The 27,569-nt window shown below is 54.8% G+C and overlaps 4 protein-coding genes across 6 annotated transcripts; 3 read left to right on the forward strand and 1 right to left on the reverse strand.

The window, feature by feature from the left end:
• Window positions 1-179: 179 nt before the first annotated feature.
• On the reverse strand, window positions 180-3,677 carry MYOC (myocilin). The gene is made up of 3 exons (XM_065842372.2): window positions 2,817-3,677; window positions 2,177-2,308; window positions 180-2,059 (listed from the first exon to the last, which is right to left on the reverse strand). The coding sequence occupies exons 1-3, from the start codon at window positions 3,280-3,282 to the stop codon at window positions 1,275-1,277; spliced, it is 1,383 nt and encodes a 460-aa protein (XP_065698444.2). The 5' UTR covers window positions 3,283-3,677; the 3' UTR covers window positions 180-1,274.
• Window positions 3,678-3,745: 68 nt separating this feature from the next.
• Window positions 3,746-15,112, forward strand: VAMP4 (vesicle associated membrane protein 4). The gene is made up of 8 exons (XM_065842351.2): window positions 3,746-3,866; window positions 4,198-4,308; window positions 6,176-6,222; window positions 6,598-6,648; window positions 12,596-12,696; window positions 13,237-13,316; window positions 13,495-13,546; window positions 14,511-15,112. Exons 2-8 carry the CDS (start codon window positions 4,243-4,245, stop codon window positions 14,537-14,539), a joined length of 426 nt encoding a protein of 141 aa, XP_065698423.1. The 5' UTR covers window positions 3,746-3,866; window positions 4,198-4,242; the 3' UTR covers window positions 14,540-15,112.
• A 2,519-nt stretch (window positions 15,113-17,631) lies between these two features.
• On the forward strand, window positions 17,632-21,608 carry ITPA (inosine triphosphatase). Its single transcript, XM_065842141.2, has 8 exons — window positions 17,632-17,777; window positions 17,872-17,929; window positions 18,006-18,070; window positions 18,776-18,849; window positions 19,665-19,696; window positions 20,427-20,542; window positions 21,047-21,123; window positions 21,390-21,608. Exons 1-8 carry the CDS (start codon window positions 17,715-17,717, stop codon window positions 21,508-21,510), a joined length of 606 nt encoding a protein of 201 aa, XP_065698213.1. The 5' UTR covers window positions 17,632-17,714; the 3' UTR covers window positions 21,511-21,608.
• On the forward strand, window positions 21,531-27,388 carry METTL13 (methyltransferase 13, eEF1A N-terminus and K55). Of its 3 annotated transcripts, none has more exons than XM_071810255.1 (8): window positions 21,531-21,611; window positions 22,537-23,284; window positions 24,028-24,227; window positions 24,791-24,986; window positions 25,207-25,371; window positions 25,463-25,675; window positions 26,056-26,187; window positions 26,635-27,388. In XM_071810255.1, the coding sequence occupies exons 2-8, from the start codon at window positions 22,579-22,581 to the stop codon at window positions 26,907-26,909; spliced, it is 1,887 nt and encodes a 628-aa protein (XP_071666356.1). In that variant the 5' UTR covers window positions 21,531-21,611; window positions 22,537-22,578; the 3' UTR covers window positions 26,910-27,388. The 3 variants fall into 3 exon arrangements, with proteins under 3 accessions (XP_071666356.1, XP_065698198.1, XP_065698199.1); XM_065842126.2 differs by lacking the exon at window positions 21,531-21,611 and adding an exon at window positions 21,934-22,158; XM_065842127.2 differs by lacking the exon at window positions 21,531-21,611 and adding an exon at window positions 21,934-22,158 and having other exon boundaries at window positions 25,228-25,371.
• Window positions 27,389-27,569: the final 181 nt, after the last annotated feature.

Below are 27,569 nucleotides of genomic sequence, written 5' to 3' on the forward strand. Positions count from 1 at the left end.
CCTAGCAGCAATTGTCTACAAAATATAGCATGTTCCTGGCCAAAGCTTTATAGCTCCCTCCTCAGTGCCTTCAGCCTGTCAGTGCAGCAAGTGGGTCACCAGGGCTTTAGACCCCTCCGGCCTCCAGCTGACCAAACACCCAGGAAAACCTGGGCTCAGAAAGACAAGGTGCAAAGCAGTGGCAGTGGGCAACATTTATTTGGCTGGGATCCTGCAGATCCCCTGGGGGATGCAGCCACTGTTGCAAACACTGGTGGGGGGCAGAAAAAGCTTCCTACAAACTTTCTACAATAAATAGTTTAAAAGGTGTGTTTTGGCCTGGCGTGGGGAGCGCTGCTGTGCTGTGACAGTGGCTGGGCATGGCTGTAAAACCAAAGCACACGACCAAGATGGGCTGGGTGCACCAGGGGGCTGTTAAGCTGCGAGATGCTCTGCCAGCACTCCTCATCACTGCTTAGCTTTTTTTTTTTTTCCAACAAAGCAAGGCTTGTCCAGTGAGTGTCCATTTTCCCCACTGCTTTTGATCCTGCTGGATGATTTTTGGAGGCAGCTGAGCTCTGAGATGCTGCCAGGCACCAGCAGTGGGGAATGCAGGGGGGTTTGTGGGCTGCTCAGCTCTGCGGGACTGCAGTTGGGAGGTGGATGCAGCTCTCCTCCGTGAGGCTGGCCCGAGCTGGGGAGACCTTCCCAAAGCTGCGGCTGCCGGGGAGTCTGGGGGGCATCAGTGATGCTTGTGCTCAGCCTGAGCCTGGAAACACAAACCCCAGTCCCACGAAGGGGGTCACTGCTTGCAGCTGGGAAATTGTTTATTTTTAGGTGGGACTTTATGGGGCAGCCTCTCCCCACCTCCACCATTTGCCCTGTCTGGCCTTCACTGCACCTGAGCCCTCCCTGCTCCAAATTCAGGGTGGTCAGGCTGGGGTGTGCTCCAGGAGCTCCTGGAGGGTGCTGGAGTGGCTCAGGCCTGGGTACTGCTGTGACCCATCCAAAACCCACTGAGGCCAGGGAGAGGCGTTTTGTTGACTCAACCGAGCTCTAGAAAAGCACTTAGTTTCTCTTTGTCGCACCTGAGCATGATGGATCATACTGGAGGTGCCAGCAGGGACACTAGGGCCCCATCACAGCACAGCTAGTCAGCATGTGGCCCCTACCATTGCCCAGGGTTGTCTGAGCTGGTGCTCCTGGCCATCCCAGGAGGAGCTGGGGAGCAAAGCAGGGTGTCAAGGCATGCACGGGTGTCGCAGGGGCTGAGCCGGCGTGTCCCCGGCCCCAGCTCATGCCTGGGAGAGGCGGATGGGGTAGATGACCATGTTGAAGCTGTCCCAGGCGAAGAGCTGCCGCTCAGTGGGGTTGTAGTCCACCATGCTGAGGTAGCGGAAGCGGTTCTCGAAGGGGATGCTGAGAGCTCGGCTGGTGCTGGTGGCCGTGTCATAGGCGAAGTTGATGGTGGCGTTGGGCGCTGAGTAGCTGCTGACGGTGTAGAGGGTGCCACAGATGACAAAGGAGTTGGCCACCCCCCGCTTGCGGATCTTGGTCTCCCAGGTCCGCCGGATCTCCAGCGTCTCAGGGTCCAGCTTGGAGAGGACAATGGCCCCCCTGGCCTTCTCGGTGCTGTAGATCACCCAGAGCCCGGTCTCATCTACCGCCAAGTCAATATCAGTGTAGCCCCCCCAGGAGTAGGGGTACTGCCCGTGGTAGCCAGCGCCTGGAATCTCCCTCTCAGCGGTCACAGTCTCTCCCCGCAGGTCGTAGCGAGCCACAGCGCGGGAGCGGCGGGGCTGGAAGAAGAGCCCGCCGCGGTAGACGACGGCCCCGGTGCTCTCCAGGGGCTGTGGCAGGATGTGCACCTTGGTGGGGTAGCCCTGGGCCAGCTGCTCAGCCGCCTCGTACTGGAAGAGCTGACGGACCTCCGTGCCCACTGTGTCCACACGCCAGGTGGTCTCCCGCGTGAAGGGGGGCACGGGCTCGGGGTCCTTCATCCACACGCCGTACTTGCCGGCGATGGAGTCTGCCCGGCCAAAGACAACGGGCTCCCCCACCCACACCAGCTCACCACAGCCTGCTCAGGGACAGGAAGGGAGAGAGAAAGGGGCTATTGCTGGGCGGTAGCTCTCAGTGAGCCCCTCGGGGGCGCCAAGCGGTGTTTGTGAGCAGTGGAGCACGGGGCCGTTCATACCGGTGGCAGCACCCAAATCCTCGCTCCCCGGACGGCCGAGCGCAGTCTCCTCCAGCAGCCGGGATGCGGGAATCTCTGTCCTCTCCGACTGCAGCTCCTGGTAGGCGAGGGGCTGTGGGTCCCAGCGAGGGGCTGCGGCAGGGCCAGGCACAGGGTGAGCAGGGGATGAGCCAGTCCCCCTCACCACCACGTCTGCCCTCGGGGGGGCTCTGCGTTGGTCCATTGCCCCCCAAAACACCAATGAAGCCCTGTTCCGCTGCAGTGGGGCACAGCTGTGACCCGCTGACAGGCACCCCACTCTTCAGCTGCTGATGCTGTTGCCTCCCCGAAGTGTGGGGTTTAATGTGCCTTGGGGAAATTCCTAATTCCCTTGGATTAGCACAGTCCCTTGTGTAACCGTTCTGCAGCAGAGCAGATGATGGGATGAAGAGGGCTCTGGCTGCCAGCCCCCATTTTGGGATGGCAATGGGATTTGGTGCAATGGGCTGTGACCCCCTAGTAGGGCTGAGCCTCGCAGCTGGTGAGGGTCCTGCCAGTGTCCAAAAGTGGGAGGCAGTGGTGGGTGCACTATACGGGGGACAGCAAAGGGATCTGATCAGTGCCCGGAGCTGCACGGGGGGGTCCCGGCCCCAGCACTTACCTTTGCCAGGGGCACGCAGGGTGTCCCGGCCGGGTCCCCCTCCGCCAGGGTGGCAGCGGGAGGCCCGCAGCCGGGCGATCTCCTGGGCGCTGCTCTCCAGCCGCCTCCCCAGCTCCTCGTTCTCCTGCTCCAGCCGCCCCTTCTCCTCCTCCAGCCGGGTTTTGGCCCGCAGCAGTTCGCTGTAGGCGGCCTCCCGTGCCCCGCCCGCATCCCCTCCCCGCGGCCCCGAGCCCCCCGCGCCCCGCTCCCGGTTCTCCAGCCGGCTCAGCCGGGCGGCGAGGGCGGCCAGCTCGGCCCGCAGCTCCGGCTCGCCACCGGCATCGGGGCAGGCAGCCTCCATGGGGCTGGCTACCGTGAAGGTGTAGGTGCAGCGCCCGGTGGTGTCATCGGCACGCCGGAGAAAAGCCGTCTCGGCCCGGCAGCCCAGCGCCAGCCCCCCGCAGAGCAGCAGCCAGGTCCCCAGCATCGCCCCTGCCCCCGGCGCCTCCGCTCCGCCGCACGCCGGGCGCTGCCGCCCGCATTTATAAGGCGGGAGGGCGGCGGGAAGAGGGTCGGGGCGGCGGGGGGAGGACGGACAAGCCGGAACCTTCCAGATGCCTGTGGCGGCGGTTTTCGCCCAGCGGCAGCCGGCACACCCCCCGCGCGGGGCTCCGGCAGCCTGCGGCCGCCGCCAACGCCTTTGCTACCGGGGCCGTGTGCCAGGGGCGATGCCTGGGGCCGAGCCGGCCGGGCCCCCCCGCTGCTGACTGGAAGCGACGCGCGGGGCCGAGCCGGGAACGCTGCCAATCCCCGGGCCCCCGATCCAGCGTGTGCCCGGCCGGGACCGCCCCGAAACCCCGGTGCACCGTCCGCGCGCGCAAACCCCGGTCACTCCCCCGGGACAAGCCACACCCTCCCCCATCGGACCCGCCCCCTGCTCCGCCCTCAGCCCCGCCCCAGAATCGATAGCTCGGCGTTCGGCGCGCTGGGCGGAGCGCTGAGGTGGTCGATGGGACAGCTGACTCGCCGCCGCCGCACCGGCCATTTCCCGCCGGCCCGGAGCGGAGACCGGTGAGCGGGGCGGGGAGGGGTCGTTGGGTGGGTCGCATTTGTCTCGGTATCGGCTCCGCTCCCGGGGCGCCGGAGGGCTGGGCGGGAGCGGTGAGGCCGGGCGAAAGCACAGGTGCTGGGCACCGGCTGCCCTTCCATTCCCCCTCCCCGGGGCCATTTGCATCACCCGGGGCCGCTTCGTCCTTCTGCCTTTCTCCCACTCCTCCGGGCCCGCTGGGTTGGAGTCTCCCCGGCCCCGTGGAGCTTCGCCGGGCGCTCGTCCCCGTCCTCCCGGGCCCCGACCGGCTGACCCGGCTGGGGTGACCCGGTCGTTCCCTACACCTCCCTCCAGGCATCTTCTCCCGGGCACGAAGCTCCCTGTCCCGCAGCACGGACCATGCCTCCCAAATTCAAGCGGCACCTGAACGACGATGAAGTGACGGGCTCGGTGAAGAGTGAGCGGGTGAGTGCTGGGCCCGGCCTGTCCTGCCGGTGTCGGTAATGGTGCTGTATGGGGCTGTTACATGGGGGTGCTGGGGTGGGCAGGTGGGTGTTAACACACCTTGGGGAGCTCCATTTGCCTTCGCTTTACCTTCAGGGTCTAGTGCTGCCGCAGACATCGCTGTGAGGCCCAGGAGCGCCGTATCGCTGCCAACAGTGACATTTAGTTATTGAGGGGACTGTCTGTGCAGCAAACCCAACCTGTGTGTTTTAAACCAAACCCCGTTAGGAGATGTGGCTGCTTTGAGAACCTGTTTTGGTTCCTTTAGGCTGCATCCGTGGCCCTGGGATCCCAGTGTGCTCCAGTCTCCTGCCTCTCCGTGGCTCTTCTCCCCACGTAGCTGACCAAAGGACTCGTGTGAAGTTACCTGGTGCTTTACAGCTGAATTTTTCTTCTGTCACCAAGGTCTCCTGACATTTCAGGCTTTGAAATACAGGCCAAAGCAGCACAGTTCGCTGTTTTAGATGAAGGGGATTCAACCTGATGTGTTTGTCCTGGGGTCATGCTATGCTAAAACTGAGTTTAAGCTGTAGTCAAAAATGTTACTCCAGCTCACATTAGCTGTCAGTGAGATGAGGATCCTGTGTTGTCAAGAGAGGTTTGCTCATCCCTTGCGGGAGGCGATGGCTGAAACTATTGTGTGGTTCTCATGGGTTGCTTGAGTTGATTAAGCAAATATGACAAGGATGGAAATGTAGGTAATCTTCAAAATAAGAGCACCATGTTTGCAGGTGGGAGCTCAGATTGGTGCACAGAGGAAGTAGGAGCTATTGGTATCATGAGGGCCATGCAGTGTGTTGCCTGGCCCATACATTTAGAGTGCCAGTTCCCCCTCTTGGTTATTTTTTTACTCTAAGTAGATGTTACTGGGAGTCCTCAGCTTGACTGGAAAATTTGTGCTGCCCTGCTACAAGAAATGAACTCTTATAATGTCTTTGCCTGAAACTTTCAGGCTTTTGTAGGATTGTGGTGTTGCTCTTAAAAATCAGCCTTTGGATCATGTGATGGGGTGTAGTGGAACAGCAAGCCTGTCTCAGGAGGAGGCTCTGGCATGAAGCAGAGGAGCTACCAGACTGCTTTGCTCTCCAGCCTGGCCGTAGTCTTTGCCAGAGTTGGAGGTTTGGAGGGGCTGATCCCTCCAGATGTGCTGTGCACAGAACCCAGTGTGTTTCCTTGTAGTCATCCTTCTTACACCTGCTGCCATCAGACAGCTGGAGAAACCATGTGTGAGGAGTAGATCTGCCTTCCCACGTGGATGGGATACCCCAGAGTGGTTGTAGGTGACGCTGGCACTTTTTGAGGAGCTGCTGTTGACTGAGTGCAGCACTGGGGATCGTCTCTTGAGCAGAGGGGACCTTCCTTCCACTGCTGTCCTGCCCCAGGGCTCTGCCTGCTGCTTTCCAAAGCAGGGCTGATGTACTGGTTGTTTCTGCATCATCGGGAGTTGTACTGATCCCTAGAATTGGGGTCTGGATGTTTGCAGGCTACTGGCCATTGATGCAAATCCACTTTGGCTCCATGGCAGAGGTGAGAGTTGTCCCAGGTCAGAGCTGCAGAGATGTGTGTCAATTTGTGCTGTACAGAGCTTGCAAACACTGCCGAGGTGATAACAGCAGCACTGAGGCATCCAGCTCAGCCCTTGGTCACAAGCAGAGACAAACAGCAGAACTCCAGACACTTAAAAAGTACTGCTGGTGCTCTCCAAAGGAGGGTTCACACATAACCTGCAGCTGGAAGATGCTGGCTGCATCCACAAGGTCTGGAAATGTGTGGGTGAAATGGTGGCTGCTTATTGACGGGGAGGTTTTTTTTTTTTCTGTGTTTGCAGAGGAACCTTTTGGAGGAAGATTCGGATGAAGAGGAAGACTTTTTCTTGTGAGTTTGTGAATGGCAGCTGTAGGGAACGTGATGTCTTAACTGCCTCCAGCTCTGAGACAGGACGTGTCAAACACCAAAACCTGCTCCCTGCCGTGTAGGTGGGGACTTGGGAATCAAAACCTTTGATTCCTTTGGGATTGTCTCCTAGAGCCTCAGCATCGAGCATGAATTAAGACTTAATAGGTGTAACCTTTATAAGAGTGGGGTGTCCCACATGTCCTAAGACATGGGAGGGGTTCATGGGAGGTATGATAACAGTTTTCCAAACACATGGCATTGATTCTGTCTTGCATATCTTTTCAGTCTGGTTTAAAAACATGTTTTCCTTGTATTAGTATCTTCCATCCTGATTACTCTCTTTTCTGCCTACAGGAGAGGGCCTTCGGGACCAAGATTTGGACCCAGGAATGACAAGATCAGGCAGTAAGTTGCTGTTCCTCCGTGTCACATGGATAATATTTTATCCTGGCACTACAAGCCCCTGCTACTCTCTTAACAGGATATTTCTGTGTAGTTCTGAACATGAACATGGCTTGTGTTTGCTTTCTTCCAACTGATGTTTCTTACCCAATCTGTCCATAGCTAAGAGAAATCTTAAATTTTATTCAGACTATCAAGAAATTGTGCATTGACAGAGGCAAAGGGATAGGATTGTATCACAGTAGCTTAGTGGAGTTTCTAAAGCCCTTGGTATATCCTGGTGATGACATGTTCTGTGCTTTTATGGGGCTCTTTTTTTGAGCATCAACCCTGAATTTTAACCTTCACTAGCACCTTTTTTTATTGTTTTGTTGTTTGTCTTGTGACTTCTGGATGTTTCAAGAAAGCAAGTGGTCAGGAGCACACCAGGACTGTTTTTTTTTTGGGCAGTGTCTGGTCCTCTGGCCTCTTCTCCAGATAACGTCCTGATGTAGATGACCTGGAGGTCAAAGCAGCTGGAAAACAGGAAACCATTACAGCTGGAGGAGGACTAGTGACTGTAACAGGGCAAGAAGGAAGGAGTGAATGCTCTGGATCCTTCTCCCATTGAGTCATTTCCTGGATGGTGCTTGTTCTGGGCTCCAATTTGCCCTGTCCTGTGAGGGGTGTGATGGTGGTACTTAGTGGAAAGTCGGGGGGATATTCCCAGATCCCTGGTTTGCATTGTGCTATTCCTTTGATTGCCATGGACCCAGAACAGAGATCTGTGTGGGGACTGATGGCCAGGCATTAATCAGACTGGATCTTCTTGTGTACATCCTGAGTGTTCCTCTTCATTAGGGATTTTTTTCGTCCTAGGAAGAAGCCAGTGCAGCTCTGAGATGACTCATTGCCAACGTCAGCGTTAGGCAGTGCTTGCTGTGTGCTGCTTGCCCCGTTCCCTTGAGGGGCGAAGTGCAGTTGAGTTACACAAGAGGCAGCAGGTTGGTCAATGCGCCCTGAGTTTTCAGGGGGTCTCTGTTTCTGCCAGGGTGTGAGGATGCTGTTGGTAGAGGCACACTGGTCCTTACAGTAAACCAGTGTGGATAAAACCTGGAGTGAATGGGAAGGGTGAGAATTGTTTTATTGAGTTAGGTCCCACCCCGATAAAAAGGTGGAGTGAGGGTGGTGTCTAACCTTTCATCCTGTGCTGGAGAGGAATTACAGAGCATCTTTTGCCATCTCTGTGTAGTGGTGGAAAACAAGAGCTCTTTTCTTCCCACTGTCTTGGCCAGGCAGAAGGGAGCAAGGGCTTAGATAGCGGATAGCACTGCAGCTGTGAAGGGGAAGAAAAATGACAGAGGAATTCACCCAGGAGTTGGTGGGTTCATAGGTGTAACGTGACTAATGCCCAACACATGTGAGGCTTGCTCATGGCCAGAGATTGCTTATCTAGTGGACCTGGTATGGGAAATGTCCCTTGGGGTGGCGAGTGACTATGTCTATCTAGTCTCTAGAGCATCTATTATAGAATAGTATCTATTTTCTACCCTCATCAATGTTGATTGCTTTGCTTAATAAGCACTTACTGTATGCAGTTGTTATTTCTTGTCATGGAGCTTATTATTAAGTTTCTGATCAGACCAGCCCTGGTGTTGGACGGACTGATGCCTGGTCTACTAATGATGCAGTTTGCTCTGGTTTCAACAGTAGAGGAAAAGGTGGGTTGGGTTGTTGCTGTAACAAGGAAAGGAAAGGAAGGAAAAGACATTTTAAGGAGGAATTTGAGTATTTGGAGAGCTGAGGCAATGAGGCTCAGCACACTGCTGTGGTGCCCCAGGACACAGGTCTCAGTCCCTGTGATTCCCCCATTGCGCTGCTGGATGTGACCAGCATTCCCAGCCCCAGTGGCTCTGTATGGCTGCAAGCCCCAAATTATGTCCTAAGGAGGGGCATGGTTTGGGGAATGGTTTGAAGGCAGGAATGGACAGCAGCTTCCCAGGGTCTGGCTGTTCCTCACAGGTGACTCATTGTGCAGCGAACCCCCTCTGTAGTCCAGGCTTTCGTTTGAAGGCAGTACCAAGACCGTATCATCAGGGATTGTTGTTTGGTGTAATCTTTTCAAGGACTGAAAGGCTTCAGGGAGGCCTGGGCTGCTGTCTCCCTTGCAGACACGATGAAGCAGCACCTTAAAAGCAGGGATTTGTGGCGGAATTCAGTGCTGACACCCCGTTGTTGAGTGCAGCAGAGCGGTCCTCTGCAGAACCGTGCCTCGGGGAGCGCTGCACTGGCCTCCTGCCTCTGCACCATCTGTCCGGCTTGGCTCTCCCTCCTTTTCCTTCTTCCCTGGGTTACTGCCACAAGGAGGGGTGTTTGGGTGTAATTTTCACCAAAATACACAGTGCTATTAATATCGCTGGGGTGGAAAATACAAGTGTGTCATGCTGGCTGTAAACAGCCGGATTGGAGACAAGCAGCAGCTTTGAGCAGCACGTCCCATGGTGCGTGCAGGGGCTGTTTACGGTGTCTGAAGAATGCGGTGCTGTTGTGAGCACAACACCATGACCAGCCCAGGGACGTTTTCGGTAGCTAACCCAATGTGGCCAAAATGAACTCTGGACCTGGCAAAGCACAGGGAAAGAGGAGTCTAAACCAAGCAAAGTGCCATTGGATCTCTTGTTGTTGTTTTGATAGTGTGTGCTTGCTGTCCTTGTTAAAAGCATCATATTTGCAGAAATTAGTAAGCAGGGAGGGTCGTGGGAGACATATTTCATGCTTTTGTCTTGCTGCTTTTCCTGGCAGGTGTTTATTCTACCGTCTCTTGAAAATCTGGCAGGAATGAAGCACATGAAATGTATGTGTCAAAAGCCAATAGTTCCCTAACAGAAAATATGCTTCGTATTAGAAGATTCATTCTCTCTTGCCAAATAAAACAAGAAAATATTTTCTTCTTGATGTGACTTGAGTTTCCAAGCTCAGGCATGCCAAACTAGTGGGAATTGTTGAATTTGTTCTGAAACTGCAGGGCTAATGCATAGATAGGCTGGGCATCTCGCAGCCCATTCCTGGAGAGGCATCTCTTGCAGCAGTGATGGGTGGGAGAGAGCAAAAGGCAAGGGCTGGCTTAAGGTCTGGTTAAGGCACTGTGTGGAGATCAAAAGTTTCATTCCGTGGTGTGGCCTCTTCCTTCCTGTTTTGTTTTTTGTGTATTTTTTTCCCTAGGGTTCGTTCTTTACATCAGATACCAAAAAGTATGCTCAAATGTGTCTGCGTTCCACAGGAGTTAAACACCTCAGCGTTTCAAGAGTTTAAGCCTTGATTTCTCTGTGCCTCCATTCTCGGTCCTTGAAATGTTTTGCTCTCTTTGGGGGGTAGCTAACAGCGTGCCCAGGCAGCAGAGGCACACAGCATTTTGCCAGCAGCTCCAGTGAGAAGAGGCGCAATGCTGAAATGCAGCTTGGGCACTGGGGGTCTGTACTCCATAGGTCTTCCCCAAATGCTGGTACGCATCAGAGCAGCTTGAATTTGTGTACCTGCCTGCTTTGCCTCGAATGCTTTGGGGTGCCCCAGGACTGCAGCAGCATCTCCCCAGGCTCTGAGCTGTACTGGTGGGGTGACAGGTGGTGTTGTGTTGCACGTTCCTAGATGTGCTGTAACCTTGCATGCTCCCACTTGTTGGTTGTACCAAGATGACTGGGTTACAAATCTATTGCGGGAGGAAATCTCTTTATTTTGAAGCCAGTAGATGATTTTAGAAACATTTACATTCTGCAAATGTAGTCTTCTGCCCGTGAAACTGATGGTTAAGGCCTTAGAGTTTTTGCCAAGTTGGCTCATCTGGGATAGCAGATGTTTCTGCTTTTCCTGTCTTGCCCCAAGCTATAGGAGCGTTGCTGGTGGCTCTGAGCTGGGACTTGTCCCTTGTGTAAGGAAACCTCCTCGCATTCTCACCTGCCACCAATGTGGAAGGCAGGAGCTGCCACCACACGGTGTAGGTGGGTTCAGAGAGATGCTGCTCCCACGGACTCGGTGATGCAGCACTGGAAAGGCAGGTTCCTTTCTTGTGGTATCCTAAATAAAGCAAGGGGTTTTTTGTGTGTTGCTGGAGTCCAGCATGTGCCATACAAGGGCTGTTGAGTCAGAAATTGTGGTTGCCTGGCTGCTCCGGCTCTGGAAGCTGCAGTGCAGTTGTGCTGCAGAGCCTGATCTGAAATGCTAAGATGGGAAGCCCCTTCACATTCAAAGATCTGTAGGCCTTTCCAGAATGTCTGGGGTTTTTTGAGGAAAAAAAGCCTTTAAATTCTTTTTCTTGCCTGTTTTTGGATCAATAAATGTGAGCAAGGCATGGGCTTTACCATTGCAACCACTATTGCTTGTTGCAGCTGCTCCTCCTGTGTGTCTCAGTGGTGTCCGCTCAATAAGCGGCACATAGCTGGTAGGGAAACAGAGAAATAGGTCAATGTGAACCTATATCTCTAATTAATTAATTAGAGGCATGGTGGTTAGGACAGGGCCCTGTTCCTGGTTCTGCAGTGCCCCATTGACTGGCCTTGGGCAAGTTGCTTGGGATCTCTCTTGTCCCCAGCCTCCCAGGCCACGGTGGAGGACGGAGGTCCTCGTCATACCAGGTGCTCTGAGCTGAGGTGCTGGGTGAAGACTCCACAGAGTGGTGGAGCTGGGTCTGGTGCTGCTGTAAAAACTCTTGATTTGGCAAATAATGTCTTTGATAATCTGCATCTGTGAGATGGCAGTGGGGAAGAGAAGGTTCTCCATGGCTCCAAAGAGGAAGATGTTGTGACTGAGTAACTTGGGGAGCAGGAGTGTGTGGGTGCTAAGCAGGCACAAATGATGAGGTGATGGCACTCCTGCTTCCTTTGGGGACACCAGTGGTGCACAGTTAATGGGAGGTGTGTGTTTCTGATAACGTGGAGAGCTGCTGTAGTGGCCTATTTGTGCTGCCTGTTTGGCACACGCTGGATGTGTTTTGATATGTTTAATGTGCTTAAATGTTTTTAATTGGTGCAATTTAAATTGACAAATCTTAGGCTTAGGCAGAGCAAGTGTCCTGGAGCTATTTCTGTTTTGTTGTCCTGTTTGTAGAGTCACCTCCAAGACATTGCTGTTGCCATTTACTTTCTGGGAACGGCATGTCTCAAACAATGTATTGTCTCCCTAGGGCCCCAAGAAATTTCTATCTCCAGGAAAATACAAGTGTATTAGCTTCAAAATACAAACCAGAATGTAGCAGTATTTTTCCACCAGGAGAAGTTTTCTCTCTTACCAATGTGGCTTTTTTATGGAGTGAATAAATGCATTTATAATAACCCTGCGGGAGTGATTTAGGCTACTGTTCACTGAAGCGACTACCCACAGAGTTGCATAACCTATGTGAAGATGGATTTATAATAACTTGGTTTAGTTCATTTCAGCCATTACTTTACTGTCCTCTTGATGCCCCTGGCAGAGTGGGTTTCATTTAGCAGCCCAGTTCCCAGAGGGGGAGCACACCTTGCTTTGATTTCACCTGAAGTTCTTTGGCAAAGGTGCAGTGCAAGGTTCTATGAAATCTGGAGTGATAAGGTGGGGGGGGGCTTTTGGTTTTGTTTGGTTGGTTTTGTTTTTTTCCCTTTGTGAGCTCTTCTGCAGCAGAGGTGCCCACCAACAGCAAGTAGTGCCTTTTCTTAGTGCATTTGTGTATTAATGGTGTTACAGAGGGTGCCCCACTTCTGCTGACTTCCCAGTGCTCTCTTTTTGCCCCTTGCCTTCCCTCACCCTTTCTGGAACTGGCAGAGACCCACCCCAGGCCATATTGTGCCTCTGGCTTTCTCACTTTCTCAGCATCCCATCAACCTCCCTCCATCGTTGTCTACTTTGATTTTTGTCAGTGAGTTCCGATATCCCACAAGCCGGGGAGCCTGAGCGAGGGCCGGTGCTCGCTTCTGCTCCTCATGCTGCCTTTGCTCTGCTCTAGTGTCCAAAACCAGGTGGATGAAGTCATCGATGTTATGCAGGAGAACATCACGAAGGTGATTGAAAGAGGCGAGCGGCTGGATGACCTGCAGGATAAATCAGGTGTGATGCTAAATGCAGCTCTGCTGGCCTTTCCCCCCACATCTCTTCCCTGTTGCTGGGCCGGGTTACCTGGTTTCAGTTCAGAAAGTGCCTAATGACAGACCTGGGTTTGTAATTCTGTGATGCTTCCCAGCCTTGGGCTGCAGATCTGACTTTCTCCACCTTTGCCTTCTGCTGCTCTGCACAGAGGTGTTAGTTTGGAGCTGTTTGGGTGCTGTGATCTAGCTGTTCATTCAAGTAAAGGTGGATCAGTTTGTTTCCTAGCCACCGTGAGCACATCAGCTGTCTGCTGGCTTGCGGAGCAAATTCCTGTCCTCAGAGGGCAGCCAGCACAAAGGGGGCTCAGTGGGACTCAGCAGGTCTGTGTGTGCTCTAGCAAAGGGTGCCACATTGGCATCTGCTGTGGCTTTGGTGAATCATGCTGTGGTTGGGTATTTTCCCCTAATACTGAGTTTATTTGGTAGACCTCAGTGGAGTTAGTGGAATGAGTGGATGCCCTGACTGTGTGTGTGCCGCTGAATCGCCTCTTTCTTTCAACAGAAAGTTTATCAGACAATGCAACAGCTTTTAGCAACAGAGCCAAGCAGCTTCGGAGACAGATGTGGTGGCGAGGCTGCAAGGTGAGCAGGAGCAGGCGGGGTGGGTTTGTGGAAGAGTCTTAACTGCCCTCTTCTGCAAAGGGATGTGGAGAAGCTCTGCTTTGTAGCTGAAAAGATGCTGGAAGGCAAAGGCCTCCTTTCAGGTAGAAGCAGCCACACATGGCACCCCATGTAACACTCCTCTGTGCTCCCCATGCAGATGAAGGCGATCATAGCACTGGTGGTGGTCATTCTTCTGCTCGTGATCATCGGTGAGTAGCTTCAGGTCACCCCAGCCTTGTCTGCCATTGAAATATTTGTGACACTTCTCACTGTCAGTGACACCCTGGTGCTGCTGTCCATGGCAGGGGGGGACCCGAGCCTCTCCATCGGGTGCTCTGCCCCACTCTGCCTTACGCGGTCATGAAATGGTGCCTATAGAACACTTCGTTCTGCTCTTCTACCAGGTTTAAATGCAGGGGAGCAGGCTCAAACCAAATCCTACTGACTGTGGCCAAAGAAAGGCAACATGGCCCTGCCCCAACAATGTTGTACCGGTCCAGGGTTGGCACCGACTGATCCCAAGGCTGGTGGGAGTAGATACAAGAGTTTCAGACTGGAGCAATGTCTCCCAAAGGACTCTCCACATACATGAGCCATCTTGCAATGGGTTTGGTCCCTGCAAATGCTCCTCCCCAAAGCTGCCAGGCTGCTTAGTTTTCAGCAAGTAGTGTGTTTCTTCCAGGCAAAAGAAGTAATTCGTCCCTCTGCCTGAAGACTGATGGGCTCCAGGGATCCAAGCAGCCCAGCATGGCAGTAGAACACTTCTATGCCTCTGGGCCCAGAGGGTTTTCCTCCCACCGACCCTGGGTGGGGGCAGCTCTGTAGCGGTTCCCGTTAATTCATCAAAACTCTTGCAGCCTGTTGTCCTGCTGACACACTGCCTGCAGCGGGAGAGGCAGAGCTGGCAACAGGGTGGGAGCGTTGGAGAGAGGGAGAGACTAATGGAAAATCCCATCTGGTTTAATTTTGGGAAGCTGGAAGGAGATGAAGGTGGCAGGAAATGTTGCCTAGCGTGTGTACAGGCAACAGATTGCATTAGCTTGAGCTTGGAAACACACTTTCCCTCACAGCTGCTTGGTGTTTGTCACTGCAGAAATGGGAAGGGGGGGGGGCAGAGATGGGTGTTGCACATGAAGGTGCACAGCTGAGAGCTTGTTTCTTTGTGTTTTCCAGTACCCTTAGTCCTGAAGTACCATACCTGAGGGGCAGCTGGAGGCTTCGGTGGAGCTGGCTCTGGGATAACCAAACTGCTGTGTAATTTAAGTGAGATATCTGTATATAGCTTTGAAGTTTTGTTTTTCCTCCAAGGAGTGAGGAGGCGGTGGCAGCAAGTAGCCAGTTCTAACACACTGTTTTAAGAACTGCCAAATGACCCTTTTTTTTTTTTGTCAAGTACCTGTTCCTGCTGTCAGACTTTTTTTATAACAGAAGATTCAGTTCTCAAACCGCCTGTTTTGTGAAATTCTAGGTCTCTGGTTTGGAGCTGACTACTTGCCACTACAGTTTATCTGTATATATGGTTGAGTTATAATATTAATAATAATATTGTCTGAGCAGTTCCCCACTGCCTGTTGTGGAAGGCAGAGGGGATTCTGTCCTTTCATCAGAGCAAAGGAGGGGAAAAAGAAAATAAAAAAGGGAGGGGAGAAATAATTAGGTTTTACAACCCAGAAGACTTTCTGGTCCTGCCATGGGAATGCACAAGCTCGGTGTTTTCAGTATTGCTGCTTAAAGCTGTGACTAAAGACATTCCAGTAAACCTATTTTTGACCATACATATGGATTTCCTGCAAGTCTTCATAGTGTTCTGGGGGGCACTCACAGCTCTCTGCTGCTGGGATTCTTTAGGAAAGGGCTGTTTCAGTGTTTCCTTAACCTAAAGCAAGAAGTGTGTGTGAAGCCCAACAATTAGCCCAATGACATAAAAGACACCGCAGGAGGATGGCCCACTGTAAAAGAGCCAATTTCACATTCAGAGCCCTTCACCTCCATGTGGTGGTTGTGGTCCTGAGCACCAGCCTGTTTTGTGTCCCTGTGATCCCATGGGGTGCGTGTTGTTCCCAGACAGGCCTTTTGTTTTTGCGACCCTCGTTCCTTCCAGCCCTGAGCCTGGGACTTTAGTTAAGCTGAGATCAGGCTCTCCTGGTTCTCCTTTTGCTGTTTTTGTTTGTTTTTCTGATGAGAAGAGTATTGTCCTTCTTAGTGTGCATCTGAAGTAATGTTGGAGAGGGGAAATGGTGCTCCAGAGAATTCCCAGCACTGTGTCCCAGCTTCCTCTTCTGAACCTGCCCACAGGACCTTGTACATAATTTCCACCTGAGCAGCGATGCTGCTTCATGCAGAGAAGGGGATTAAAAGTGAGCACAGCAGGCTGGAGGGTCAGATGTGATTACAAGCTGCACTTGCCCAGCTGGAGTTTAAATTGGGCTTTTCCCCTCTGTGGGCCCTTGTCTCTCCAGGTGGGAACCAGAATGCCAAGCTGGTTTTTTCCTTGTGAAGCATACCCTGGTTTTGAGATCATGCACTCGGTGAAAGGGGCAAAAATCATCCTGCCTATGCCTTTGACTACTCTCCACCTGCCAGGGAACAAGAAGGTGGATGAAGAGGAACTGTGTCCATCTTCAGGGGGGCTGCAGGTCTCGGTGAGCTATTGGCTACTTTTCCCTGCCAACTGCAAAGTGAGTTAATGGTGTTGTGAGCCTGTGTAAGGGCTGTGCTGTGCCTGCTCTGGCCTGCCTGCTAGGCCAGGCTTTACTTCTACTGCTAGAGAGTCCTGCTGGTACCTCTGGCTTTCTCTCCCAGCCCCATCTTGTCTTTGCTGCTGCCACCCACAGGACCTGGGTGCCGCAGCAGCATGTCAGAACTTCTGCTGGCACTAGGTCTAAGCAAGACAAGCCTGCAGTTGCTTGCTCGAGGCAAAGCCTGGCTTTAAAGATGAATGCCAGGGTTGTCCTGAGCACCTCCAGGGACCAGCTCTGGCTGTGAGAGGCACCAGCAATCAACAGTCCTGGTCAGTAGCTTCACAATAACAGAAGTTATTGAGCAAGTTTTTATAGTTTTATGTTTGTTTTTAAAAGGCTGCAAAGACTGTCATGATGTCTGGTCTCAGGTACATTATAGAGCAGTTCTCCTTATATTCCTTTGAGATACCATGGTCTTTCTATTGTAGCCTATGCCATCCCATGCTGGGCTGGTGGCAGGGAGAACTGTAGTGAGTGGAAGGTGTTATTGTTTCCAGCAGTGTCTGCGTGCTTTGGGATTGGTTTTCACTCAGGAGACATTATGAAGGAGATTTCTACAACAAAAACAATTCCTTCACCCAAGCGTGGAGTCTGTTAAATCCATTCACTCCTTGTGCAGAAGACAGACCTCTTCATTAGCTGCTGTTTTCCACATGATCACTTTTTTACAGGGAACAGTGTGTTTTGGCCAGTGCTGTGCATTCCTGCTTCAGGGCTAGTTCCTCCCAGGCTGGACCCCAGGGTCCCTATGCCTGAGGACACAGGAGCTGCAGGGATGGATGGCTGCAGCTCTTATGCAGGTGGGGAGAAGCCTCTCCCAGCTCTGGGAGCCAGACTGGAGGGGAAGGAGTTCTTCTCTCTGGGGACTCCCCTTGCGAAAGAGGAGCTTCTCGAGATGCTGAGTGTGAGGAGGAGGCCTGGGTACTGCAGTGGGCATGCTCCCAGGACCCTGGTGCTCTGCAGGACACTGCTTCCCCCATCACACTCTGCCTGGGGACCACTGAGCTTCACCGACCCATCCCTCTACGGCTCCACACTGGGAGCAGGGCCCATCTCTTGCCTCCCGAGTTCTGCTCTCCCCACCAGTGTTTTTGCTGCAGCTGCCAACTGGTCCTGCATCTACCTACAGCGAGATGAAACTCCATCTCTCTCACGCAGGAAATCTGGTCTCAGAAAGCACAAAGACGTGCCAGGTGTCAGGAGCACAACTCGCTGCCCGGTTTCCCTAACTACACGTGGTTCTACTTCATGGAAAACAGGGACAGGGATCCTCCGACCGCGGCTGCCAGGCCCTGGGGAAGTAAACAGGGAGGCGACCGCCCCTGCCCGCTGCGGGCCGGGCCTCAGCTAGCAGGGACCAGCGGCCGTAGGGCGGTGACGAGTGCGGAGGGAGCGCGGGGGCGGCCTGTGGCGAGGGACGGGGCCCGGCCCCCACGGCCGCCATGGCGACCCGCCGCTCCCGAGAGACTACGCGGGGCGCCTCCGCGACCGGCCAGCGCCCTCCCCCCGGGGGACCGGAAGTTCCTCTCTCTCGGGCATCGGCGGAAGCCTTCCCCATTGGCTGGACGTCGCCGGGCGCGGTGCCGTTGGCAGCGGTGATTGGCTCCTCGGCGCGCAGGCGCCACGCGGGGGGAGGATGGCGGCGCCGGTGCGGCGGAGTGTGGTGTTCGTGACGGGCAACGCCAAGAAGCTGGAAGAGGTGGGGGGGCGGTTGCCTGGCAACGCGCGGCGGCGGCCCGTCCTGGCGGGGCCAGGGCCTGACGGGCGGGTTTCCCTCCCTTCTCCCTCCGCAGGTCACTCAGATCCTCGGGGACTCCTCTCCCTACACGCTGGTGGCCAAGAAAATTGACCGTAAGTTGCCGGCGGGGCCTGAGGGACGCGGCGGCTCGGCCCGGCTGTCTCTTCAGTACCGGTGTTGTGTCTCTAGTGCCGGAGTACCAGGGGGAGCCGGACGAGATCTCCGTGCAGAAGTGCCGCGAAGCCGCCCGGCAGGTCACTCGCTTCGTCCTTCCCCTTTCCCGGCGGTGGGAGCGGGGTGGGGTGGGGGGGGACCGCGGCCCCGAGGGGGCGGGAGGCAGCCAGGGGTGCTGGGGCAACGAACCTGTCCAGAGGGAAGCCAGGGATGTGTCCGGACCTGGCCTGGCTGCACTCCTGTCACCAGGCTGTGCTGGTGAATTCTCGCTGGTGACTGTTCACGCAGTCCCACTGCTGCTCCTCCAGCCCCATGTGTCCCCTGAGCAGCAGGAGGACATGACAGCTCCTTCATCCCCGGTGGATGTGGGACATGGAGTTTTTTTTGTCAGCTGGAGCTTCTGATGGATCCCCTTCCAGAGCTGTCTCTGGGATGGGTATCTTAAAAGAATGAAGCGAGGATTGGGACTTGAGGAAAATGTAGGCATGCCCGTAGGACACAGGCTTCCCCTCTCCTTGTCCCACCATTCCTGCCCCCCAAGAGGGTAGAGGATGTTCAGCTCTGCTCAGTTTTTTTCATGAAAAATCTTGCCTACCGTGCTTCAGCCACCCCAGCCTGACTTTGGTTGTGTCTCTCTGGTATGTGGATTGCCTCTGAGGTGGCTGGTGGATTTTTATGGTGTTTCAGTAATGGAAACGCAACAATAGAATACAGCAAGAAAATGGGTTTGGAGGCAGTACATTCCTCAAGGTCTGCTGTTTTAATCTCTTGAGCTTCTGCTGTAGGTTCAGGGACCTGTTATAGTAGAGGATACCTGCTTGTGCTTCAATGCCCTGGGGGGGCTTCCAGGACCATACATGTAAGTAGGAGGGCACTTGCTTCACCTTCTGTGTTCTAGAGTTAGTAGGGCAGGCTGGCAGGGTGTGTTTCACAGGGGATTCTCCACGCCTCAGGAACAATAGGGTAAAGGAGGTGATTACTGGTTTGTGTCCTGCACTCTGGGCTGGACTTGAACACCTTGAGCTCTGCTGTAAGTCACGGTGCAGGATGAGAGAGACAGACCTGAATTGTTGGCTCTGGCTCCTGATCTATGGTGCCTGTTCTTGCAGCTTGGGAACCCGGCCTCACAGCGGGATCTGCATAGTAAAGGCACCATGTGTTTCTGTGGAACTCTGGGATGAATGTCTTATAGGTTCTCATAGGGACTGCCTTAATTCAGCAGATAACAAGATTATTACATTGCAGTGTAATTCCTCTGATAAAATACTGCCTTAACTCTTGCAATTAACTTTTAGTATGATTAATTCTTCCATGCTCTTCTAAGCAGAGACATAAAGGCTTTATGATGAAGTTAGCACTAGAACTGGGTATAAGATGTGAACAAGTTGAGTTGAGAAATGTATTTTTCCATGTAAATGCTCACGAGTGAGAACTGGATTATTTACATAGACCCCAGTGCTGTAGTAAATTAAATACCCCACTGGTGTTTTCACTGTGTCCCATTCAGTTTAAGTCCATCATTATTTGTAAATAGTGCAGAATGAGGTGATTTGGCAGCACATTTAAAAGGGATTCAGAGGGCTATGAGAACGTAGGCAATAGTGTCTCAAGGATGCCTGTATTTTTGGAGAAATAATAGCAAAAATTAATCTTTTCTCTCTTCTTCCTCTTCAGAAAATGGTTTCTGGAAAAACTCAAACCGGAAGGTACTGCCTCCCATGTTACTGCTCTGCATGTAACTTGGTCCTTTCCAAACAAAATGCATCCCTGCCCATGGTGGGTTCTGCTGAGCATGCTTGCCCGCCACACTGCCCATTTCATAGCTGGTTCCTTTCCTGTCTGTCCAGCTCTGTCCCTCTGCATTCTCTCTTTCAGCCTGTTCTGTGCCCTTCTTCTTGGGATGTTATTTCCCTCAGTAGCTCCAGCATCATCCCTGGATTCCCATACTCCTGTCTCTGCAGACTGATGGCAGGGCTTACAGGAACTTCTTGTCTGTCATCAGTGTGGCCTGGAAGACCTTCTGCTCCCTTTGGTATCTGTGCAAGCCCCTCTGCACTAACGCTTACCTCCACGGTGTGCCATGACTACCTTTGATCCCACGGTTAAGTGTGACTGCAAATCTGGCGTTAGCATTGGGAACATGAGTGTTAATTGTGCTAATTCAGAGCAGGCTTTAGTTCTCTCTGGCACCATGCACTCGTTTAGTTTTGCTCCCAAATTAATAGTGGGGCCCTGCAGTTCACGCTGTGTTAGATACATCAGTCGTACAAGGGACTGGGCCAAGAGCATCCTTGTGCCTGAGCTTTGTCACCTCCTGTAGTTCTTCCTCTCCCCTGTGGATGGGAACACAGAATGCTCCCTCTGTTTGTCTCTAGGTAGATGTGTTGTGCTCTGAGAGAAAGGCACTAACACTGGGATCCTTTCTGTTTCACTCAGGCCTGTACAAGCTGCTGGCTGGGTTTGAAGACAAATCTGCCTATGCTCTCTGTACCTTCGCATTCAGTACTGGAAACCCAGAGGAACCTGTGAAGCTCTTCAAAGGCCAGACTCATGTAGGTGTTGTGCCTGGGGAAGGGAAGATGCTGAGGGAGAGGGCTGGAATGTGAATTTTGTAAAAGTGCTGGCTCTGTTGAGGACAACTTTAGTGGCCCCTCAGTCACTGAATGCCCTCGGAGCTTCTCTGTGCTGGGAACAAGCTGAGGGAGAGCACAGGTGGTGGGTGCTGCAGCCTTTTCACCCGGCTGTACTCACTGAACTCTCCACGTTACCTCGGGCTCTTCAGCCCCCTAGTCTCCCTCTGGCAGGGTTGTATTTGTTAACTAGGGGAGAAGGGAGAGTAAAAGGCCTGTCACGGTAGGGCAGCATGGTGGAGCACTGACTTTGGGGCTGCTGATTTTGTTTATGTCCTGGAATTGAGGACAGCACCAGGTATCAAGACTTTGGTGACCACTGTGTGAGCTGTGGCTGCGTGTAGCTCTTCAGTCTGTGTTTGAAATGTGGCTGCAAAGGAATTGCTGCAAAACCACAGCTTACGGGCCCGTTCTTTCTTGTGGCAGGGGCTGATAGTGGAGCCCAGAGGCCCCCGAGATTTTGGCTGGGATCCCTGCTTTCAGCCTGACGGCTACAACCAGACGTAAGTGGTGTTTTACCTGCAGCTCTAAGGCAAGTCAGGGTCAGGGTTGTGTGGAGGGGAACCTGCTTACAAGGAAGGGTGCCAGGGAGAAAACTCCCTCCTGGATCTGATCATGGTGGGGTACGGGGAACCCTCAGATCAGGATGTGGGTTGTTGTCACTACAGACACCCCGTTACAATTGAGCAGAGCAGGATCTCTGGGTGACTGGGGGAGCACATGCTGTCACATCTCTGCTGCTGACACTTGTGGTTTCTCTCCCCTCCAGCTACGCCGAGCTGCCCAAGGCAGTGAAGAACTCCATCTCGCACCGTTACAGAGCACTGAGCGAGCTCTCCACCTTCTTTCGTCAGAGCAACTGCACAGAGCCCAGGCCCGCTCCCAGCTAACCCCCCCGGCAGCACTCTGCCATGTCCATGCCACGTTCCGACGCAGGGGAGCTCTGCTCTGCTGCGGGTTGCCATTAAAGCTGCTCCTTTCAAAGCCACTGGTATTTTATCGCTCTTTTCCTTGCTCCAGAAGTACTGCACAGCCTGCCAGGGCTGGAGTATTTAGGCTGCGCGTTTGTGCTTTATGGGGGGGGCTTGCAGGGGCCGCTGTGTCTGGAAGGACTCCGGCCCTGCCCGGGCATTTCCTGCCGCCTTTGCTGCCTGGGGAAACGGCAGAGACCGGGGCACCGGCTTCCCGGGAGCTGCGGCGGCGCTTCTGCGCGGAGCGGCTAGCCAATGGGAAGCGGCTGGAGGAAGAGACAGCCAATCGGCTGCGGGTCCGCTGTGCCCAATGGCCGTGCTGCGCAGCCGGATGCAGTCAGCGCGCGGGGCGGTGGGCGCGGGGACACGTGGGGCGGGAGCGGCAGTGGGCCCCGGGGCTGAGCCGGCCCGGCCATGGAGCTGCTGCCCCGGAGCCCCGGGGAGTTCGGCTCAGCCCAGTACTGGGAGCGGTTCTTCCGGCAGCGCGGGCAGCGGCCTTTCGAGTGGTACGGGGCCTTCCCGGAGCTCTGCCCCGTCCTGCACAAGTACGTCCGGCCCCGCGACAAGGTGAGTCCCGAGTGGAACCCAGCGCCGTGTACCCGGGCCGAACCTCCTCCGCGATGGGCTGCGCCTGGGCCGCAAAACTGCGCCGCCGTGGCCTGGCTTAAATTGCCATCGTGCACCGACACAGGTGATGCGAAGCCCTAAGTGTGCAGAGACCCACGAGTTGTGCTGGGATGGGGAGCTCTGGGGGCTAAAATACCCAGATTATCCCGAAAAAGGTGCAACAGATGCATGGTTCCTGTGCCGCTGTGGCCTGTCTACAAGGAAATGTTATCTCAGGGCCGCAGAGAGTGGGTTTGCAGGTGCTGCGGGTGTGGTTTTCACAGAGGGCTCGTTTCCAGGGCGTTCTCACCACCACATTGTTCTTATGCTGCTCCCCAGGTTCTGGTGGTGGGCTGCGGGAACTCGGAGCTGAGTGAGCAGATGTATGACATGGGGATGTGTGAGGACATCGTCAACATCGACATCAGCAATGCCGTGATCCGTCAGATGCAAGAGCGGAGTGGGAGCAAGAGGCCAAAGATGAGCTACCTGCTGATGGACATGCTTCAGATGGACTTCCCTGATGCCCACTTCCAGGTGGTCCTGGACAAAGGCACGCTGGATGCCATCCTCACCGATGAAGAGGAGGCTACTATAGCCAAGGTGGACAAGATGTTTGCTGAGATCAGCAGGGTCCTGCAAGTAGGAGGGCGCTACCTCACTGTCTCCTTGGCTCAAGCCCATGTGCTGAAGAAAGCGGTGGAATATTTCTCCCGGGAAGGCTGGGTTGTGCGTGTCCATCAGGTGGCCGGCAGCGTGGACAAGCAGCAGTTTGTCCTACCTGTCTTTGTCTATGTCATGACAAAGTTCAGGAAGATCCCTGGCTCGGCACCACAGATCCTGGAGATCTGCCCCGAGGAGCAGGACAAGCCGATGCGGGTGGAGAGTGCAGAGCAGCTGGTGGCGGCAGTGAAGGACAGGCAGCATTATGCGCTGCTCTGCAGCCAGCTGAGCAAAACCCCCTGTGGGGAGCAGGTTTCCCTGGATCTGTGCGACAAAGAGAGTGGACAACCTCGCTACACGCTGCACGTGGTCGACAGCTCCTCAGTGAAACCTTCCCGGGACAATCACTTCGCCATCTTTATCAGTGAGTACAGCTTCTCCTGCCAGCAATGACAGTGCTTTGGCCAGGAACTGCAAGATGGCCAGCAGTCCTGACCCTGCTGAATTCGGGGTTGGAGAGGGAAATAACTAATCCACCTGTGCAGAGTTTGGTTGATGTTTTAGTCTTGGCTATGTGGTGGGACATTTGTTTGCCTGGTGGTGCAAGCAGAGATCTGGCACAGAGCTTGCTGGCTGAGCGAATGCCCATCTGGCAGCAGAGGGATGCTGCCTGCCCTGCCTCCAAGATGCTGATTCCTGCAGCTCATGATGCTGGTGACAGCCACAGTAGAAGTTGCTGCATAAAGCCAGAGCGCAGCAGACGTAGCCAGAAAGGTGTCATTGCTCTGTGGAGGCGTCCTTGACTTCCCAGGGCCAGGCTGCTCAGGGCTGTGCTTCGCTTTTGCACTTTGCAGAGATGCAGCGGGCTCTGCTAGCAGCACCATCCCCTCCCTGCATGCCTGCAAAGCTGAGGCTTAACACAGCCTGGAGATGGATCGTGAGGCTGTTAGATGCTCCCTTCTCATGAGGCATGGGTTGTCCACCTTCATGCATGAGCCTGCCCAAAACAGGGAAGGTCCTGGCTCTCTTGATGGTTGCAGAGCACAGCTCTAGGCATGCAATGGTACCTCCTCATGTCTTGCCATTTGCTGTGGCTCCTCTCTTGGAGGCCTGGATGGTCACTCGAGGACCAGGACTGGCCCAGGCTGATGGCAGCCCCTTCTGCAGTCCCACAGGGCAGAGAAACTGAGTGGCTCTTTGGGACAGAGGAAGGGCGGAGGCAGCTCGCTGCCAGCGCGGGCTTCAGGCGCCTGGTCACTGTGGCCCTGCACAGGGAGCAGCACTACGAGGGCATGGCGGGCATCCAGGCGGAGCTGTCGGGGAAGGTGATGGAGCTGGCCCCGCCGGGCCTCCCTGCCCGGCAGCAGGTGAGCCCTGTCGCCCAGCCCCCTTGCTCAGCTTCCCTGAAACCAGGGCCAGGCTGGCTCTGCCAGCAGCGAGTCCCTCTTCTCTGAGGGAACTGAGCTGCAATGTGTTACCTGGCTGCCCTGGCAGTGAGGAGGCTGGCCTCAGGTGTAACTCCTCTTGTTTTTCCCACTAGCTGGCTGGCTTTGCTCAGAGAGAGGATTTTGGGGAATTGCATGGCAGGATTCAGTGTGAAGTCCTTGTGCTCCAAAACCCAGCATCCCAAGAAAACCAGGCATCCCAAAACCCTGAGAGCATCCAGCCCCTTCTTAATTCAGGCCATAACTTTTCCTGCCCCTTCTGCCTCTTTCCTGCCCCATCTCCTCAAACCTCAACCCTTGGAAGAAGTCTTGGGTGTTTGCTCCCTGTACCCTATCGTACATGTACTGGGAAGGAACTTGATGTCCTGTGTGCTGGTCCCCAGCTGCCCTCTGGCTGCCTACAGCACATGGTCAGGGCAGCGGGAGCTCTAGGGTCTGTTCCTGTAGCCTTTCCTTCCTCACACCAGTCCCCATCTGCCCTGCAGGTGCCCTTCCTGTCCATGGGAGGGGACATTGGGGTACGGACGGTGCAGCACCGTGACACCAGCCCCCTGAGTGGGGAATACGTTGTAGAGGATGTGAAGGGGGACGGCACCTTCTACTTCCGACGCCTCATCTTCCTCCGCAACAGGAACGTGGTGCAGTCAGAAGCTCGGCTCCTGGCCCCTGCACCTCTCCCAGGTATGTGCAGCAGCCGGGAAGGGGCAGGGGCCACGAGTGACTTTTTGAAGTGTCAAAGAGTGAGACTGATATGGGAGGAAGATAAAAGTCCTGCTGAGACCTGCCCGCTTTGTCCCGGAGTGGCTCTGGGCACGCTCCATGCTGCCTGCTCCATGGGTGGAACAGGGGCCAGGGGTGGCTGGTCTCCAGAAAGCATCCATCTTCTGCCTTGCCTTACCAGCCAGTGCCTCCTGTCATTCAGGCCAGAGAAAACGGAGGAAGGACAAGAAGAAACCCAGCCCTGCTGAGCCACCTGCAGCCATTGACAAGAGCTACCTGTGCTGCGAGCACCACAAGGCCATGGTTGCGGGGCTCTGCCTGCTGGGGGGCCCTGACCCCCTCCCAGGTGAGTAAGCTGGTGGTGGGAGGCTGTGCTTGGGGATGGGTGATGTGAGCACAGCCATCCTGGTGGCTCATTGGCTTCTCTCCATTGGCAGGAACGCCACTGGCGGTGCTGGTGGTGGGGCTCGGTGGGGGCAGCCTGCCCCTCTTTGTCCATGACTACTTCTCGCAGGCCCGAGTGGCTGTGGTGGAGATCGACCCCTCCATGCTGGAGATGGCCACGTGCTGGTTTGGCTTCTCCCAGGGTGACCGGATGCAGGTGCACATCTCCGATGGCCTGGACTACGTGGCCAAGCTGGCAGCTGAAGGTATCATCTCGTGGAGCATCGTGGGTGCTCCATTGATCCCAGTGGGTGACATGCTGGGGACCTGAGTCCTGGGCTGCTTTCACCCTCTGCTTCCAGTCCTGGCCCATCTCCTGCCAGGTGTCATGAGCTCCAGCCTTGCAAGGTCTTGGCAGCTCACAAACCTGTCCTTGCCAGCATGTGCAGGGGACGTTAGATTTGCTGCCTCCCCCATCGCTGAGGGCTGCTGCTGTGGGTTTCATTTGGAAAGAGAAACCCTGGGAGAGACAGTATCATCCACAACATAGCAGAGAGGGTATTGGCCACGCTGTTTGTTGCCTCACCACCACGTGTGGCTCATCTCTGTCTCACGGGATAATGAGTCTCTGTGCTCCCTCCTGCAGCCCCAGCCCAGTACGATGCCATCATGTTTGATGTGGACAGCAAGGACCTTACGGTGGGGATGAGCTGCCCACCCCCAGCCTTCGTGGAAAAGGCTTTTCTGCAGAAAGTTAAAACCATCCTCAAGCCAGAAGGTAGGAGAAATCCAGTGTTGTCCCTGTGGCTGGGCTGGCGGGGTTTGAGTCATGGGGCCACTGGTTCCCATGCAGGAGAACAGCCAGGGTTGCTGCATGGGATCTGCTGTTCCTGGTGGGTCCTGAATCTGGGTGTCTTGGTGGGCATTGTGACAGGAGGGAGCAAGGTGGAGCAGGTGGCCCGTGGCACTGCTGTGTCAGGCAGGCTGAGACATTCCAGGGGACCAAGAGAGGTTGCAGGAAGGCAGAGAGTGTAGGCAGTATCTGGGAACAGATCGTGTGGCATCAGGGACAGCACCGAGAGGCTGCCAGTACTCCTTGTGCCGCTGCACAGGAGCTGTTTGCACCAGGGTGGCACTGATTCAGTTGTGTTCCCACAGAGAGGTGTGGAGCTGGGTTGCTGTGTGTGGGCTGATCTCAACTCTCACCCCTCTTGCCCTGCTGCAGGAGTCTTCGTGCTCAACTTGGTGTGCCGAGACACCCGGCTGAAGGAGTCCGTCCTGGCCACTCTCAGGGAGGTCTTCCCGCTGCTCTACACACGCCACATTGAAGGGGAGGTCAATGAAATCCTCTTCTGTCAGCCCAACCCTGCGGGCCGGTGGGACCCCACAGAGCTGGGGGCACGTGCCCAGGCACTGGAGGGGGCCCTGCGGCAGCCTGGCTGTCCCTGGGACAGCTCTTATGTGCTGGCAGACATGCTGCAGGCCGTCAGGATCCTCTGACAGTGGACTTGGTGCTGCTTGAAAGACAGGTGTCCCCACATGTGTGCTGCGGCCCCACACTAAGGGGTTCCTGTGGCTGGGATTACCACCCATGGGGGGCTGGTGGTAGCCTGAGTCTGCCTGAAGGACATTAACTGGTGTGGAGAAGTGCTACCCACAGCACGGTCCCCTGGGAGGGGGTCTGCAACTGGTGGGGGCTGGGCAGCCCCAGGGGCAGTGTTGGGGTGGTGAGGGGAGGAAGGTGGTGTGGATCTGGCAAGACTGTGGGTTTGGCTCGGTCTCTCTTGCTGTGCTGTTGTGGGAAAAACATTGTTCCAGCCTTCCACTCCAGCAAAGCTCTTTCCCTCTGTGCTCCCCTACCTGTGTTTCCAGTGTCCCTGGTCAGGGGTGTCTGTGCAATGCCCTTGCCCTGAGCCTGGTTGCAGATGTGTGTGGGCTGAGCTGTGAAAATAAAGTGCTCAGGGCTGCTGTAAAGCCTACAGTGCTTCGCCAGTGTTATTTTTGGAGCACCTGACACCCCTAGAAAAGGTACAGTCACCTCCACTCCACAGCGGTACATCCTGGAGGCAGGCAGCTGTCCCTTGTACCCACTGCCACCTTCCCCAAACTGGAGCCCTCTGCGTGCCTGTTCCTCTGTGTCTCTCCAACCACTGTGAACTG

The sequence above is a fragment of the Patagioenas fasciata genome, chromosome 6, assembly GCF_037038585.1.
Source record: "Patagioenas fasciata isolate bPatFas1 chromosome 6, bPatFas1.hap1, whole genome shotgun sequence".
Lineage (NCBI taxonomy): Eukaryota > Metazoa > Chordata > Aves > Columbiformes > Columbidae > Patagioenas > Patagioenas fasciata.